The sequence below is a fragment of the Neltuma alba genome, unplaced genomic scaffold (assembly GCF_004799145.2).
Source record: "Neltuma alba isolate B1F8T4 unplaced genomic scaffold, ASM479914v2 tig00006419_pilon, whole genome shotgun sequence".
Taxonomy (NCBI): domain Eukaryota; kingdom Viridiplantae; phylum Streptophyta; class Magnoliopsida; order Fabales; family Fabaceae; genus Neltuma; species Neltuma alba.
The window spans coordinates 102,519-119,410 of record NW_021634459.1 but is presented as its reverse complement, the minus strand read 5'-3'; the positions used below and the strand labels follow the sequence as shown (position 1 = coordinate 119,410).

At 35.7% G+C, this 16,892-nt stretch overlaps 2 protein-coding genes across 2 annotated transcripts; both read right to left on the bottom strand.

Annotated features, from left to right (window-relative positions):
• Window positions 1-4,256: 4,256 nt before the first annotated feature.
• Window positions 4,257-6,937, bottom strand: LOC114750328 (protein trichome birefringence-like 26). Its single transcript, XM_028938893.1, has 3 exons — window positions 6,686-6,937; window positions 5,934-6,236; window positions 4,257-5,030 (listed from the first exon to the last, which is right to left on the bottom strand). The coding sequence occupies exons 1-3, from the start codon at window positions 6,935-6,937 to the stop codon at window positions 4,257-4,259; spliced, it is 1,329 nt and encodes a 442-aa protein (XP_028794726.1).
• Window positions 6,938-9,349: 2,412 nt separating this feature from the next.
• On the bottom strand, window positions 9,350-13,964 carry LOC114750356 (protein ENHANCED DISEASE RESISTANCE 4). Its single transcript, XM_028938930.1, has 5 exons — window positions 13,277-13,964; window positions 10,517-12,764; window positions 10,285-10,345; window positions 9,813-10,036; window positions 9,350-9,729 (listed from the first exon to the last, which is right to left on the bottom strand). The coding sequence occupies exons 1-5, from the start codon at window positions 13,389-13,391 to the stop codon at window positions 9,675-9,677; spliced, it is 2,703 nt and encodes a 900-aa protein (XP_028794763.1). The 5' UTR covers window positions 13,392-13,964; the 3' UTR covers window positions 9,350-9,674.
• Between the last annotated feature and the right edge of the window lie 2,928 nt (window positions 13,965-16,892).

Sequence of the window (16,892 nt, the reverse complement as noted above, 5' to 3'; positions counted from 1 at the left end):
TTCCTCTCACTCTTGCGCTTTTTCACAGCTTCATGCTGTTTTTTTAGATTCTTCCCATCATTACTCTTCTGTCTTTTTTTTTTTTTTAGTTTACTTCACCCTTTTTTTTGTTTTTCTCATTATTCACATCCATGATATTACTTCCGATCCTAATTACAAGAGCTAGTTGACTAATTTGACGAGATTAAGAAAATAAATTAAGTTAATTATTTGTAATAAATAGGTGTTATTTTTTCTAAAATATCCTTACTAATCAAGTGTATTGGCTTAAACTATAATTATTAGAAGGATTATATTGAAAAAAAAAATTATATAAATATGAGAGAACAAATGGATTGAGATTTTATATTTAGAACCAAAATAAAATTAAACAATATCTTATATAATAACAGGAGGTAATATCACACTTGTCCTACCAATCCCACAACTAGTAATTTTTGAGAGTTGGTAAGTCCCAGATATTATGTTCTTTGAGAATTTTTCAAAGTTTTCCTCTCTAGTATGGAAGAGGGGCAAGCTTCAGTTTCTTTTTATTATTTTTAATTCAGTTCAAGGCATAGGTGTCCCTTAAGTATTTCACCCTGTGTGACAGATGAAATTGGTGGCCAAAAAGAGAAAACATAAATAAATTTATTCATACCGTTCTAAAGAGGAAAGTGATGGATATGATGGGAGATAAGGATGAAAATAAAATTGTGATGATTGAAAGAATAATTGAAGACCATAATAAATATTATTACTTTTCATGTTCCTCGATTGATGTAAAGCCAGATATATACTGCAAAACAATAGTACTTTGATAACTTTGATAATTATTCAGACAGTATTTTCACAATGTGGGAATCTTCAAAGCCTCCCCTTAGGATATATCCTTTTCATTTTACAACCCCACATCCACTATGCTCTCTGTGTGGGTCTATACGTGTTAATATATAATTATATATACGCTAATATATGTATGTATGAACCTTTTTTGATTTTGCTGAGTACTTTATTTTATGGGTCCTTGCAATTCTGAGCTTGACCGTGTTTGTGGTGGCTCTTAGATTAACCCAGCTCATCAATCATTAACCCCACGTAACCTTTTTGAAAAGTAGATATAAATATGTGGCACACGTAATGTTCATATTCCAAATTGTTCATCTTGTCTAGCTGACATTAGTAACAAATCCTCCTTACAAAGTTTATCGATCGGTGAGAAAAACCGAACCACCTAAATTAAGAATATTAATATTTTATGTATGCAGAATTTATGGAATACCAATACTTTTTTGTGCGTAAAAGTTTATCAAGTTATTCTCATCAATAAAATTTTTGATAGAGAATTATTTGTACTGATTTTTCCTATTACTTATCTTTTCTTTTCGAGGATAGTTTATCATGTGTGTGTGTATATATATAGCTAAATTCAAAATCCAAAATCTTTAACCTAGTCTGACTAATGATTTTTTATGTGCTATTATAATATAAATTTATTGTAAAATTTAAAGCGATAACATTAAAAAAAATGTGTAACTTGTGTGGGTCACAATGACATATATACTTGCGTGTATAGTTTTTCAGGATTAGAAAATATTTGTCATAGTTTCATAATTGGTCTACGTAATAATTTAATTCAATGACACACTGTGTGATGAAAGAATGATGCAAAGAAAAAGCAGTTGAAGTACAAACTTATATAAAACAGTATTCTCTCCGTTGCTCATTTAAAAATTTTGATTTGGTCACAATCCTGAATATATATACTAATGGTTTCTTTCCTATAATATTCTTTTTTATTATATACACTAATGGTTTCTTGTCTATTGAAGAGGGGAAGGCAAAACCACAAAATGAGATAATGATGAAATATTTCAAGTGACGACAAAGGGGTATATATAATTAAGATGCCATCTAGATGGAGTAGATATAGTGTCATTGTCTAATTGATTAACGACATAATTATTTTACCCCTTTACCATCTGCATTAATTAAATATCCATTTACATATTAATTCATGTAATTAGCCCTTAATCTTTCCATACAATAAAAGACAACATTATTTTCGTCCAAGGCAAAAGACATCTTAATCTCACTACCATTTTTTCCACTATATTTCTAAGTAATTCAAATTAATCAATCTATATAGCATCTTCAAATTAAAAGCCCAAGAAAGCAATAATTTCCAGGTTAGGAAAATTCATTAAATAATGATATATTGCCGTCATTAAAATTCAAATCAGGATGCATTCAAGTAATAATGCATGCATGCAAGTATATGCTTATTCTTTGGAATTAGAATGTTCAAATTTGGGGACTTTTTTTTTTTCCCTATTTTTCAGAGTTTTATTACCCATTGATCTTTTTATTGTCAAACTCAGGTTATATCTGACTTTTATTCCTCATTCTTTTTTACATATTATTTGGATCATCATTTTTTAGGTTATAAGTTGATAGTTCTCAAACTACTACTCCGGTCCTAAATATAAGATTCCTTTTGTGGTATAAAGTCTTATAAAAATGGTCTTATATTTAGGATTTTATATCACAAAAGGAGTTTTATATTTAGGACTGGAGGAATGCTATTATTCTTCATTCTACTTATTTATAAATCAACACTAATATTCAATAAAAATTAAATAAGACATTAGTTTGTGTTAAATTAACTTGGACGGCTGCTAAAATAATATTAAAAAAACATGGTGTGTCGGATTGATGCACCCACCATACGGGCAAAAGCCCAAAACAAAATTGGACTTGATGATCCGAGTCTCCCAGAAGTCTCGTGGAAAAGACACAAACACTTTTTAATATTCCCCCGCATGTGATTTTAGAATTTAGGTTCAACATTTGACTTCAATATATTCTTAATTTTATTCATAACTACCATCTATATATTATCTCATCTCAAATTCTTGATTGAAAGTCTCACAATTATAAGTAAATTTAATATTATTGTACTCTGTACATGACCAGTGTCACTGTGTGCAAGGTTCTATTTAGCATTTACATTCATAATACCAAGTTTTTTTCAGTTAATTTGTGATAAAATAATTTTACGCAGGGTAATTGATTTTATTGATTTTCAAATTTTTTCCCAAGTACTTTTTATTAGGAGATACCACGATATTATCTACTCTTGGAAACAATTTAGGGGTTATTAAAACTCGATATAAAAGCATGTATTTATACACACAAATCATAAGCCAAATCCTTATGATGAATATTTATCCAAATATTGTTAAGTTGTACCATTGTATTAATTACGCAAAAGCATCATTGGATTAATTAATTGGGTGTTCAAGTTCAGTATGAACACTCAGTTGGAGAAAAAAAAAAGTTCAATATGAATACGTAAGAGGTTCATGAGCCAATCAATACATCAAAGTTTATAACAGATCAAGTTATTTAGTACAAATCAATAAAAAGATGTATTTCTCAGGTTCTATGCAATGAACAGAATATGTAGGAGCTGAATTGAGAAAAAAGTTATGCATCTAAAATAAGAATCTAATCTTAAAGTAAACGAAAAGATTCTCTTGGAAGTGGTAATATTTTTTGATGGCCATCAGGCATCAAAGAATACAAGTCACTCATAAAAGCGAATATATCGTGAAAACATAAATTTTCAATCACGGTTTTCATTTATTAAAACCTTTACAATTGTGAAAGACTGTGGGAACTGTTTTATCCCAAAATCCATACCACGTACCAGATTCATATAGAACATATATAATTAGATTCAGCACAGACTGATATAGACGTGGGACGTTTTTCATTGTTATTTTGCATTTTGCGACTTGATGTTTTGCTTCTGGAGATTACTGGGAAATCTGGTAGATTCGGCTTATCATGAAAGTGTCTAAACCAGAACGACACTAATGCTTGTGTGAATCGGTTATAAAGAGTCAATTACATGTTTTCGAATATAGGAGTTAAAATTAAAAGTTGAGTGACCAAAAGAAAAACCATAACCTGAAAAAAAGCCTAAGAGTTCACCAAACAAATTCTCATGGTCTCACTTCAAAACCTTGACACTGTGGTAATGTTATTTCTTTTGTTGTTCTGTAAACAAATCTGTAATTTGCAAGCTTTGTCTTCTATCACAATATACAGTTTAATGCAGAGTTACAATCTCTTGTTTCCAATCAGCATTGGCTATAAAACTTCCAAGCTGAATTCATGTTCAGGAAGAATCAATCAGTAGCACCCCGAACTGATAGATTCACAGACCTGGCAGATCCAAAAAGAACACCAGAGAACACTGATCTCTAAGCTCATCTTCCATTGACGACTATTTGCATGACCAGATCATTCCACGAATCAATTGGCCCTGGCAAGCACCAGTGCAAACAGTCATTCTGAACTTTTGCATTTCTGTCCTTAGCAAATGGCTGAAAGTGCCTGTACGGCCCTGGATGGCCATCTGGTCTCAATAGCGAGAGGCCAGTCAGGTCCAAAAGATTCAGACTTGTAGCACCATTAGCCTTGGCCTTAGCCTTGTGAAACTCTTTAAGCTCAATATTTCTCAGAATAATATCCAAATCTCTCAGACTTATTTGCCCCTCTTTGAAGGGCGTTGTCCTATTACAGTACCCTCCATTGTACCATTCTGCATTCTCAAAGTGATCTGGTGTGGTGGTTCTGAAGATTACAATAGGTTTGTGGCTGGAGTTGACAAGGAAGTTGAAAGCTACTTGTAGTGCTTTTCGGTAAGCATATTCAAATCCAAGCTCTTTTATGCTCTTGTTGGCACAGTAATGGCAGCCTGTGACTGCACCATTCTCATGGTTTACTGCAGTTCTGAGAAACCACTTGCCACCAGAAGTCACAACATAATCAAAACTTTCATACTGATCGATCCATTTTCTGTCGAGAACGTCAAGGTAGAGCTGTGCTTCAGCAGAGGAAACTCCATTAATGTCCTCAAATACGTCTGCTTTGACAAGAAATGGAGCCCAAACCACTGAGACTGTGACATTGTGAGCAGGGAATTTCCATATTCTGTTTTTGAATTCCTCATCGTGGTACACTTGGACAGCTGGTTCCACCTGCCGGACAAAATCACTGATGAAGCATGAATTAAGTACTTGATTAAGAATCAATTCAACCTTGCAGCCTCAATATAAGTCAGCATAGTACAGTAATAAAGAGTTTTTAAACTAAGAACAAATACCACTGTAGTTGAGACACTTAGAAGGAGGAGAGAATAAGAAAGAAGTATATCATTCACTGGACGCTGATTACATCTCTCAGGACCCCATTTTGTAGAGATATTGAGTATGTTCTCAAATTACCCTATCCTTAATTTCCCTTGCTAGTCCTAATTCCCATGCATCAGTAGTATTATACACTGGTTCATGATGTTCGTTCATGATCAGGCTCATTTCAATATTCGTTAAGGTCTGGTTTGTAGTATTCAACAGACAACATTAGAAAAGTTATTAATATTTGATGCATTCGAAGAGGTGTATAAAAGGGATATCGTGGCTATAAAGATGAAATGTGAGATCCATATCATTCTCTCCTTGCGTACGAAGCCAATGTGCAAACCATGACCGTACAATATGTCTTCCACATTTGGAATTTAAGAGTTGGGATACTAGTACTGACAAAGATACTAATTACAGAATTGCATGCAGAGAAACTTAGTTGGTGAGACATGACAATTTAATGCAAAACGAGTTTTACAGAACGGCTATAACCATTCTCCATGATCAGTGTGTTTAGACTATACAATCTGTACAAATTGTCAACTATTGACTTTGTTTCACACTCAGTAAAAACCTTGAACCTAATCATCTAATTACTCATACTCATCATGATTGGAAGATTTCTAGTGGATTCAAACAGGTTTTCTCTGAAATTTCTAAGACTAGGAAAAAGATGCACAAGTGCAAAAATAACTAAGCACAAGAAGGAAATTGTTTTAGGACAGTGGGGACTAAATGCACCTTTGAGAGAATGCAAAGCATAGATTGCACATGGTTGCGAGAGATGGAATCGCCAACGAAGGCCCATGATTTATCCCTCATAAGATTAAGAAATTTCTGTGGATTGAACTTTGGTAATTCACAATCATGTGGCCTCCAGCGCCAGTAAAGATAATCCATATCAGGTCGTCCATTCTTCATGCAATTTTGATAATCTTCAACCACATGGCAGCTCTCATTAGTGTACGCTGGACCATATGGGTACGGTACCCACTCTCCCACAGAAAGATCACATTTTGCTGCATCCAAATTTTCAAAAGGCAACTTATAAGTTCAGCAACAAAAAGTTACAGTTTCATATGGCTTTGAATAAGAAACAAGAAAGTTAGTACCATGATGCCAATAAAATACAAAGAATACTTTCTTTAGATGTTAATGTTTGAGATAGAGAGGGAATTAGAGGAAGGATTTATCAATGAAGGGAGGTAAATAATTCTAGCCAGAGACGACAAAAGTTTCAGCAGTTCAATTCTCTTAAGTTCTTTGTTGTAAATTTAGAATCCCAAAAGGATGTAGTAATAAATAAGATGCATTAATTAGATTTCCATCTTCATGCATATTTCGAAAAGAAAATCAGTTCCCGGAATCCCAAATAAGAACAGGAAGAAATGGGTCAATATGGTTTTCCATGACCATTGTTGAAGGTGAGAGATGGGATTAATTTTGCCGCTTTAAATCGCATTTCCTATTCATGCATGTCTTCTATGAACAACCCATTCACAAAAATTCTCTAAATTTTCCTTACCATTCTCAGCGGCTTGGCCCTCATTTCCAGGGGACTCTGCTTTTTCCTTCGAGAAAATAGAAGGTTTCTCTACCATTGATGATAATGAGATAGAATCAGAAACGAGAAGACGAAAAGCGAGACCCACAAGGAGAAGGGAAACAACGAACTTAACTAACACATGATGATTGTGTTTATGAACCGAAAATGGGTTCAAATCAGACCTCATTGCCTTCACCATCTGGGGCTGTTTGGTGATCCAGAAAATCAGAAAAAGGGCCAGCAAGAAAGAAAGAAAATAGAGGCCATCGAAAGTTTTAATCTTTTTCCCAGTTTTTCACTTTTTCTCAACTAACTAAACGATGTGCTCGACTGATTTTTCAGTACTCCTACGAGGAGAGAGGATGAGAAATAGATATAGCAATAGCCATCAGTATTATTATTATTAATTTTTTTTGGGGTAAGAGCCATCAGTATTATTTTAACATACTGAAATCATCAATAAATAAACAGTACACAATGATGTGTAATAGCATATATGTACGACTAGAGCCGGTAATATGGGCCAACCCGCCGATTATGGGTTGGTCCGTGGCGGGCCTGAAGCTTGGCGGGTTGGGCTTTTTAGGACCGTTTTTTGACGGGCTGGAATTTTTTCAACCCGGCCCACGAGGGGGAGTTGGCGGGTTAGGCCCGCCAACCCGCCAATTTTTTTTAATACTTTTTTTAATAAAACCTACTCAAATTCCTAAATACCTAAAATAAAACATGCAAATAGAAAGTATCATAAATAAAACATGGAACCCATCCAAAGTTCCAAGTTTCAACTTTCAGATATATCAAAATATTAAACATATGATTAAATGAACATGATATGTCCTTAATAATTTAACAAACATTTCAAATTAAAACATAAATCCAAATTAACACTACCACAAAGTCACAAACACAATGTCACTATACAAATCACTATCAAGTGCCCAATCATCACTCACGAGCTAGGGCAAAGGCGCAAAGCAAAGACAGAGAGCAGAGAGCTTGGGGCTTGGGACTTCGGACTTGGGAGTTAGGACTGGTCGAGGGCGATTGGGAGATTGGGTCTAGGAGGAGTGTGACACGCAAGCAAAATGTGAAATTGGGACCGTGTTGGTGTTGCCGTGTTAGACTATTAGACATGGACTACTCACTATTGCACTATGGATTAGGCTAAGAATGTAGAGACTGAGAGGCAAAGGAAAAAAATTTGCAAAAAAAAAAAAAGGTTAAATGGGTTGGCCCGCCAACCCTGCGGGTTAGCCCGCCGCGGGTCTGGGCTTGGTGGTTATGGGCTCAAAACTTCCATTTTAAAACGGTCCTAATTTTTATCAACCCAACCCGCCACTTGTTGGCGGGTTGGTGGGTTGAGCCCGCGGGCTCAACCCATATTACCGGCTCTATGTACGACCATGAACAAATGTGATCAGTAACAGATTACCGTATATGGCATTTATTATGAGTTAATTGTTCAAAAAAGTATGATTAAGTGAAAAGGCCAACACGCTGGTGACGCAGGCCTGCCATGAGCACAGAGGATGAAGAATAAATGTGGGACGGTGTCTGAGAGACTATACATAGCTCTGTTATTTTATTTCTCGTGAACTTAAAAAACAATGTCCCACGTGCTGCGTCCTCAGGATTTTGAATATGCAAATATTCACGAAAGAATAATTACGAGTCATTTCTTAAACAGTTCATGAACAACGTAATATTTTTCCCCATGTATGCATAGACATTCTTTTGTTGAAAGTACTTTTATTCGAAACACTATAGAGTAATAAATACAACCTATTCTGCTAAATTCAATTTTCGATGTTTAACAATGTAATATTTTTTTTGGGGGGAAATTAACAATTTAATATTCTAATATGTCTATATTATAGAAAAATTACCCCATTTTAATCCTCATGCCACAATTACTCAGGCCACTGCTTGTGACTTACCACCACCTCCTTTAATTCATTTCAATCAGCAGTGTACTGCAAGCCCAGCATCAACATGCTCCCCGAATCTTCATTGAAGTGCGTGCATGAATATTATCACAACGATTTTTTATTCAGAAAATTTTTTTTTTCCCTCCTGCGGACCTTTTTTATTTATCCTGATTTGATTTTTCATCCTGTTCTGGATTTCAAGATATAACCATCTGTTTCTAATTGCTGGCAAAAAAAAAAATTCATTTGTTTCTAATACTAATAACACATTAGATGGAGTGGGGGGTAATAAATAGAGGTAATTAAGATTTCAAATCATATGATATAAGTTGGTAAAAGAAAAGATAGTATTTCTCTGATCCTAAATAGAAAACCCTTTTTATAGTGTAATTTATACTGTAAAAAAAATCTTATATTTAAAAAAATTACACTACAAGAATATGATATAAAATCATTTGTTTGTGGAAACATTTCAATTAGTAGAGCCCTTGATAAAAGGAAAAGATACCGTATAAGTCATTAAATTTATTCAAAAATAAAAAATCAAAATTTATTCATATTTATAATCATAGATTACAACGAAGAAAAAAGGAAAAAAATTACGTCAAACTTTAAGCAGGGACAGTTTTCAATCCACTTAGTGACCGATTAAAGAACCCGGTAATAACAACAGGAGGAATTACAAAAATGATGATCAAATTGATTTACAAATTTTTTTTATAGATCCAATTACAATTACAAGACCCAGCACAGTTGTTTTTCCGTTTTCATAAAGCTGCCCGATAAAATCAACCCCAAAACTTTCAGATAAGTTTTTTCCTACTCTTCTTGGCAATATAAAAATCATAAATTTACAAATTTTACATCTCCGTTCTAAGAGCAAGCCATGCATGCACAGTCATCTCAAGCACAGCTCATGCAAAATTGTTTCCACAAACCAGTACAAACATGGAGAAAAAAATTTCTCCATGAGCATTATAAATACAATTATTTGCCCCTGCACTTGCATTACGCATTGGATCTGGGCAGTTTCATGCCAAATCCATGCTTCACTTTCTCCACCCTGTTAAATGATCAAGGATTCATTAATTTTCTGGGGAAAAAAGAGGTAAGAGGAAGAGAAACATTGGATTTATATATACTTACGTTGGTGCAAGTTTTCCGAGGCCGTCTAGCTCTTCGCCGGTGTCTTCATCATGGATTCTTCCGGAGATGTCGATGATGTAAGATCGATCTCTGGCAAGAGGAAGTCCTCTGCCAGCAAGCAAATCCAAATCTTTCTGGTGAAGTTCCCTACCGTTCACGAAAACGCCAGTTGTTCCGCCGGAACAATTTTCTGGCATAGGATAATTGAATTCTTCAATAGATGGCTGCAACAGAACTCCATATATTCAATTCTCTTGATCCAAACATAAAGCATACAGCCAAAGAACAATGTAATGTCGTCATAGCATCTTTCATAAAGAAAATAACATAAAGACTGGAAAGTGTATATAGGGAATCTTATTCTCTCTCTGTTTTTTTGTTTTTTTTTGTTTTCCCTCTCTCATCTCTCTGAAAGTTCCAACAAAGAGCTCTATGGAATCCGAACTCTTGAGTGTGACAGAAAAGAACTTACCATAATTATTCCAAGACAAGGACCGCCCATAACACCCCAAAATCCAGCATGGATATCGTACCTAATGAAACGATTGAACAAAGACGGGGAAATTAGTGCATTTCATAAGCAACCTGTATGAACTTTCTAACATGGCAAAAGCAAGGTTACGAGACTTGTGAATTCTATTTTGATGATCAGATTGTCAGTAAACAAATGAATGATTGCATTTGGCAAAGTAAATCATACTAACCAATAGTTTCCAGGCTGGATTGGTCCAGCAAGCTTTTCGGCCTTCTTAATCACACGATCAGGTATAGGGTGCCCATTTACAGTAACATTGCTGCTGCTGCGCTTATCTGTTTGATTAGATTTGGAGAAATCCCGGAGGCTTTTCTTGATGTTTGTGAAAAATGAGTCACCTCCCTTCTTAGATCTTGAATGACCATGCTCTTGGCTTGCATCACCTGAGTCCTGGGACACCCCAGTGTTGGAATAATCATGGACGTCCATCTCAGTCGCAGTTGCTCCTTCTTTCAAAGAATTTTGTCGCAGTGTAGTCTTGTCTGATTTCACCCTCTCCTGTTCTGAGCGACTACTTCGGTTTCCTTTTCCAAACCGGTTCACTGCATTATTATTATTACTGGAATAATCAAAATACTCTTGAAGAGGTGAGCCAGCAGGTGGGGGAGACAATGAGGTTTTAGTTGGCTGTTGAATGGACTTGGCGATCTCTCTCGAAGCAATAGCAGCCTCAGGACTATTTTCATCCTCAGAGGTACTCGGAGATGAAGAATGGTAACTGTGCATCTCTTGAGACTTGCTAGAGTTCAAGCTGGGGTCTCCAGGCAAAGAAGAAACAGGTTCTCTATCCACCGAGTGAAAATCATAACCAGAATAATCATCAGATGAGAAGTTAGCACCGTGAGAATGCGACATGCGGCTACTTGCGACCACATTCATGCTATCATCAACCCTAGGAGGGAGTCCTTTCACTTCTGAATGGGGAGAAATTACTAGTTTCTTATTGATGACGGCAAAGCTGATTTCAGAAGAGCATGCTCCACATTGCACCTTCTGCTGATGATTTTTCACCAACACTTTCTTAGGCAGCTGCAGAAGCTCAAAGCAATTATAACATGTGATGAATGGAGAACCACCAGCTATAGGGTGGCAACGCCTGCTAGCAGTAGCTAACATTACTTTTCGAGGCCGACTTCGGGGAGCCATTTCAGGGTTTAAATCACTGGCCCATCTTGAGTGTGACTGTGCCTCAGGGAAACTCACGGGAGGAATGGTAGATCTGGAATTATGAACATGTGGACCATATGTGCCCAAGATCTCATGACGGTATAACATAGGATCATTCATGTTATCAGGGTATCTGTTATTGATAAATGCAGCCGGTGGCACTGGTGCTGAAGCTCTTCGTTGGTTCTCATAGCAACGAAAACAGGAGCAAGAAGGCGGGTGAAGTGTTGTGTTATGCATATATGGATCATATGAATCAGGACTGGGATCCACATAACGTTTGGGGAAGTGCGGATGCAATGGTGGTTGTGGGAACTGATGGGACAAATTATGCGGACCTCTTCTCAGCATTTGAGAGGCATAAGGATCCCCATATCCAAAAATGTGATTTGGATTATGCATCGAAGGATGGAAGTTGGGCATTCCCATCATGTCTTGGCCATTTGGGTAAGCAAATGGATCATGATGGTAGTTGATATAAGAAGGGCCAGCCGTGTTGTGTTTATCGGGTCGGAGAAATTGCCCTGAAGTTCTGTTTAACCCAGATGCAGCATCAGGAAGCCAAGCGTCAGAGCCAACATAAGGATCTGGAGGAACCATCCTTCCATCTACTCCAGCCTTCTCTTTTGGGTTGTTAGAAACTTCGCAAGATTGAGTAAGCTGATCTTTGAGCTCATCCAGTTTCTTGAGAAGCTCAGCTCGATCTTGCTCAAGGTGCTGAACTGTGTCCATGGCGTTCATGTCCTTCTGGTTCCTCCATTGTTCCCCATAGGAGAAACTGGAATAATTGTTTGAAGTGCCCTCGTCTGGATAGTTTGTAGTGGAAAATCTCGCTCCTTCAACATCAGTTCTCAGCTTTCTCCAAAACCCCTCGTTTCTCCATCTCTCCCCATTTTGCCAATCAGACATTCTCCCAGAAAATTTGGACCGGGTTTCAGAATCCGTGTTATGAGGCTGAGATTCTTCTTGTTCTCTTCCTGTTGCTTTACCTGCTACATCTTTTTTCCTGTTCATGTCAAGACCATTCTCTGAGTCTCCCTTCTCAACGGAATCCTTGGATTGACTCGGCAATCTCTCATGTCCGTTATTATTCTCTTTGTCTGAATCCTTTGGGTTAATATGCCTTGGTGAGTCACTATTGGACTTAACATCAACATCTGAAGAATTTTCTGATTTCGCAGATTCTCCTACAATCTTTCCCTCATCAGATTTCTCCAACAAGCTACCACTTTCATTACCTTTATGCTTAGCTGCAAATAAATAAACAAAAAAACGAAACAAAGGCCATAGTGAGACAACAGAATATCCAATCCATCCATACCTCTTTTCACGTTTTAGTTCTTAGATTAGAAAATTATCCTGGCTTCACTCCATCCTTACATTTCAATATTTGGCTGATTCACCTTAAGCTAACCAAATACATATATATAAAAAGTCAATATAACGTGTACGCAATATCTTCCCAATCACGAAGCTAGAATCAAAAAGACGAATTTATTTCCCTTCAATTCAACTCGTGCAAAATTTGTGAGGCCAAAAATATAAAACACACAGTGGGAATAGAAAGAAGAAGAAGCAACTGATTTACTTCTAGCCATTGAATGTACAAAAATCCACATGTTGCAGATGAAGCATCTTGTTGATCATGAAGGTAGAAATTGAAAAAAAAAAATGCAGTTTTTTCCCTTAATTAAACCCACTCTGAAAAATTTTCGAAAACAAAAGAACACATAACACACACAAGAAGAAGAAGAAGGGGTACCTCGAAGAACGGCACCACAGCCACCGCATTGATAAAGAGAGTAATCAGCAAGCTCGGGAAGGAGATTATCGCACTTGGGACAGCGAACCAACCGAACCTTCGCCGATGCCGACATTGTACAGAAACAACGGAAACAGAGGGCTATACAAACACCATGACCAACGAACAAAGAAGAAGAAGCCTCCAAGATAGGACTTTCAAAGTACAAGAGAAATGAGAAAGAGTGCTTTTTTCCTTCTTCCTCAAAAGAGAAGGCTTGGCTTCTCGGAAGCAACAACGTTAGAAAACGAAGGGACGGAGGTAGTGGCACTGGTGGGGTGCCGTTAACAGGAGCTTTCGTTCAGAAAAGACGCAGAATAAGAGATTGGGAAGGAGAAAGAGAAAGAGAGATGGGAGGGGGGGAGAGAGAGAGCTCTTTTCTGCTTCTGCTTTTGCTTTTGCTGTGCTGTCCCTGCTTCTTCTTCTACTCTCTTTTTCTGGGCACCGTGGAATTTTCTCAGAAATTACAGACGAGCAAGAAAAATAAAAGCGGGGAAGGAGTAAGGAGGGAGAGAATCAAAGTGGGGACAAATTTCCCTGAGGAACTCACAAATTATGAAGAATTACAGAAAAATCCCAACTTTACTGGTTTATAATGGATGTCGGGCTTACGAGAAAGGGGATCGCTTCCCGAGGGAGTGGTGGTGGAAGGACAAGAAGGAAGAAGGAAAGTAAACAAAATAATTAGGAAGATAATGGGGCGAGGAGGAAGGGTATGGAGCGACGTCGTTTGATTGGCTGCGAAAGAGAAAAAGGTCAAGCAGGTGGTTAGTGGACGGCACCTTTAAACGACCAGGTTCAGCTGGTTGTGATTAGTGAATGGTTCGGTTTTTCTGATAATGCCACTCCTGCTCTACTCTTTCACACTGCCCCGCAACCAAGTCACACTGATGCTTCGTTGTCCTTTATTTGTTTCCGTTCATGTGCATTTGGGTTTATTTAGAATGATTTATAAATAATTTTTTAATTATGATTTAGTATGTAAAAGAAGTTTTTGTCTAAATTTATATGAAAGTGTTCAGAGCTACTTCTGCAATGTTGAACAAGCTTTTTATATCCTGTCTCACTAATGCTCCTGTACAATGCAATATTATTTAAAATAAATTTAAATTCTGCTTTTTGGGCCAGAATTTACTTTGACATGGAAAATATTTAGTATTATTTTGGGTTCTATTATTGATAATTTTTTTAGTTTTTACATTCTGAGAAATAATGATGGAATCAAAAGTCCAGGGAATGATTTTTTCTGTTAGGAGAGGCGGTAGAGGTTGAATGATATGCGTGATGGTGAGAGAGAAAAAAAGCAAGGCTTTGGCCGATGCGGGAAAAGAGAGAAGGCGCGTGAGGGAAAAACTCTGACAAAGTCCTGTTTGGATCAGTTCGCTTCTTTCGCTTCATGTTTATTGATGTGAATGGGGGAATACAGGACTTTTCATCGGTCCCACACGCTACCCGGCGCGTGTCCCTCTCTCCCTCCCCGTTTTTTCTTCTCTCTTTTATGCGACATCTTTTGTCTTTTGACTTTTGGACGTTACCACTATTTTCATATTTAAAAATTCTCAACCTGTAGCCTGTAAGGATCGGGTCCAACTGGTCGCAAACGGGAACGCAAGGCGCCTTTCCTATCATGTCATGGGCTCGATACCTGTCAGTACACCTGGGATTAGTCTGGCCGTTTGTGGCTGGGATACCTGAGGCAGCGATACCATCCTACTCAAAAAAAAATTCTCAACCTGTTCATTTATTTATTCCCAATTAAATTCCTGCACATCTTTCCCTATCAAATGAAAATAAATTACACATTTCTTAATGTATAATTTATATAATTTCTTAAACTTCAGATTTTTAAATTCATATGATAATAAAATAAGGTTAATATAATTTTTGGTCTCTTAAATTTATTTTTTATTTTAATTTTGATCTTTTAAGAAGTAAAATAATCTAAATTTTTATTAGATTATAAGAACTAATGTTTTAAATAAAAAATTAAGATACTAAAACCTATAATTTAAAAATTGAAAGATTAAAACTAAAATGAGTGTAAACTCTAAAGTTTGGTTTAACCCAGTGAAATAGTAAGGAACCTCCAACATTATTTAATGTGTATTTTTTTTTAAGTATGATTCAATTTATTCTATTCGCTGGCAAAAGAAATTATTCTGTTCATATATACATGTCTCGGGTTGAATCCGAGAGGCTATATTAGGAAACACGGACATTACATAGAGAATCTTACTTTACAGTTCCCCAGATTTGGGCAAAAGCAATTGATTACGGACAAATGAAACAACACAAATGATATTTTTTAAAAATGTAGAAAAATGAATAACAACAACAATTATCAAACAAAAGCAGCACAGAAACAATGAACAACATATTTATTTAAAAAGAGGAGGAGTGAAAGTTGAGGAAGAAAGGTAAAGAAGACAGAAGATACGAGTAAATAGGAAGTATAAAACTGGCAAGAAGCCGGTGGCAGTATTCTGAGTTTTTTCAACATTCAAAGGACAATGATGTCCTGAAAACTACGTTTCATGTGCTTCCCTTTCATTCAACCCCAATCGCCAGCCCATCTTCCATCAATGCGCTTCTTTTTGACCTTTTCTTTCTTTCTTTCTTTCTTAACATAAGGTGTTATTTAGCATTCTAATATTATTTTCTATGTGTATTTAATATCTTAATGTTATGTATGATATAGCTGGTCAAAAGGAAAAAGTTATGTATGATATATTTAATTTATTAATATTATTTTTCTGATACATCTAGTACTTTCTAATACTTATCTAGTCTTTAATATATGACCTCATTATTGAGTTGGTTTTATCCTAAATATAAGACACATTTCTCATATTTATCAATTTTCTCTAAATTACTCCTATGCATACTCCCTCAACTATAATCAAGTAGAAGAGGGAGACGAACTATTAAGAAAGATCATTATAGTGTTTTAGAAAAAACGCATCACATTTCTTATAGTTAACTAACTTACCTAACTTTCTTAATCTAATCAAATTTTTTTAAATGGGTTTTATATTAAGGATCGGAAGAGTATTATTTTTCAGTTATATTTAGCGTTCAAATTTTCTTGATAAAATTGCATTAAAGTCTCACCCATTAAATATAAAAAGTCTCTTGGAATTATAAAATTAATTTAAAATTTTGAGAGACCCATCATAAGAGATTTCAGTTATTCAGTTATTAAATTATCCTCATTTTTTAAAATACATTAACAACTGAAAAGGCAGTCATTAACAACTTAAAGTGTAATGATTACTAATTATCACGTTAGGTACATATTTTCTCAGCTCATTATAAAGATTTAATACAGTGGTTGTTAATAATTGCTATAATAATTATTAATCGTCACTCCTTAAGATGTTAATAACTATCTTTTTAGTTGCCAATGCTTATTAAAAAAACAAGGGTAATCTAGTAAGTAAACAAGTACAATCTCTTGAAATAACTAATAAGGTTTCTTGGAACTTCATATTAATTTGATGATTTCAAAAAACTTTTTTTCATTTGATTTTCTTGAATGAGACCTTTATGCAGTTTTCTCAATTTTACTTATGATTTA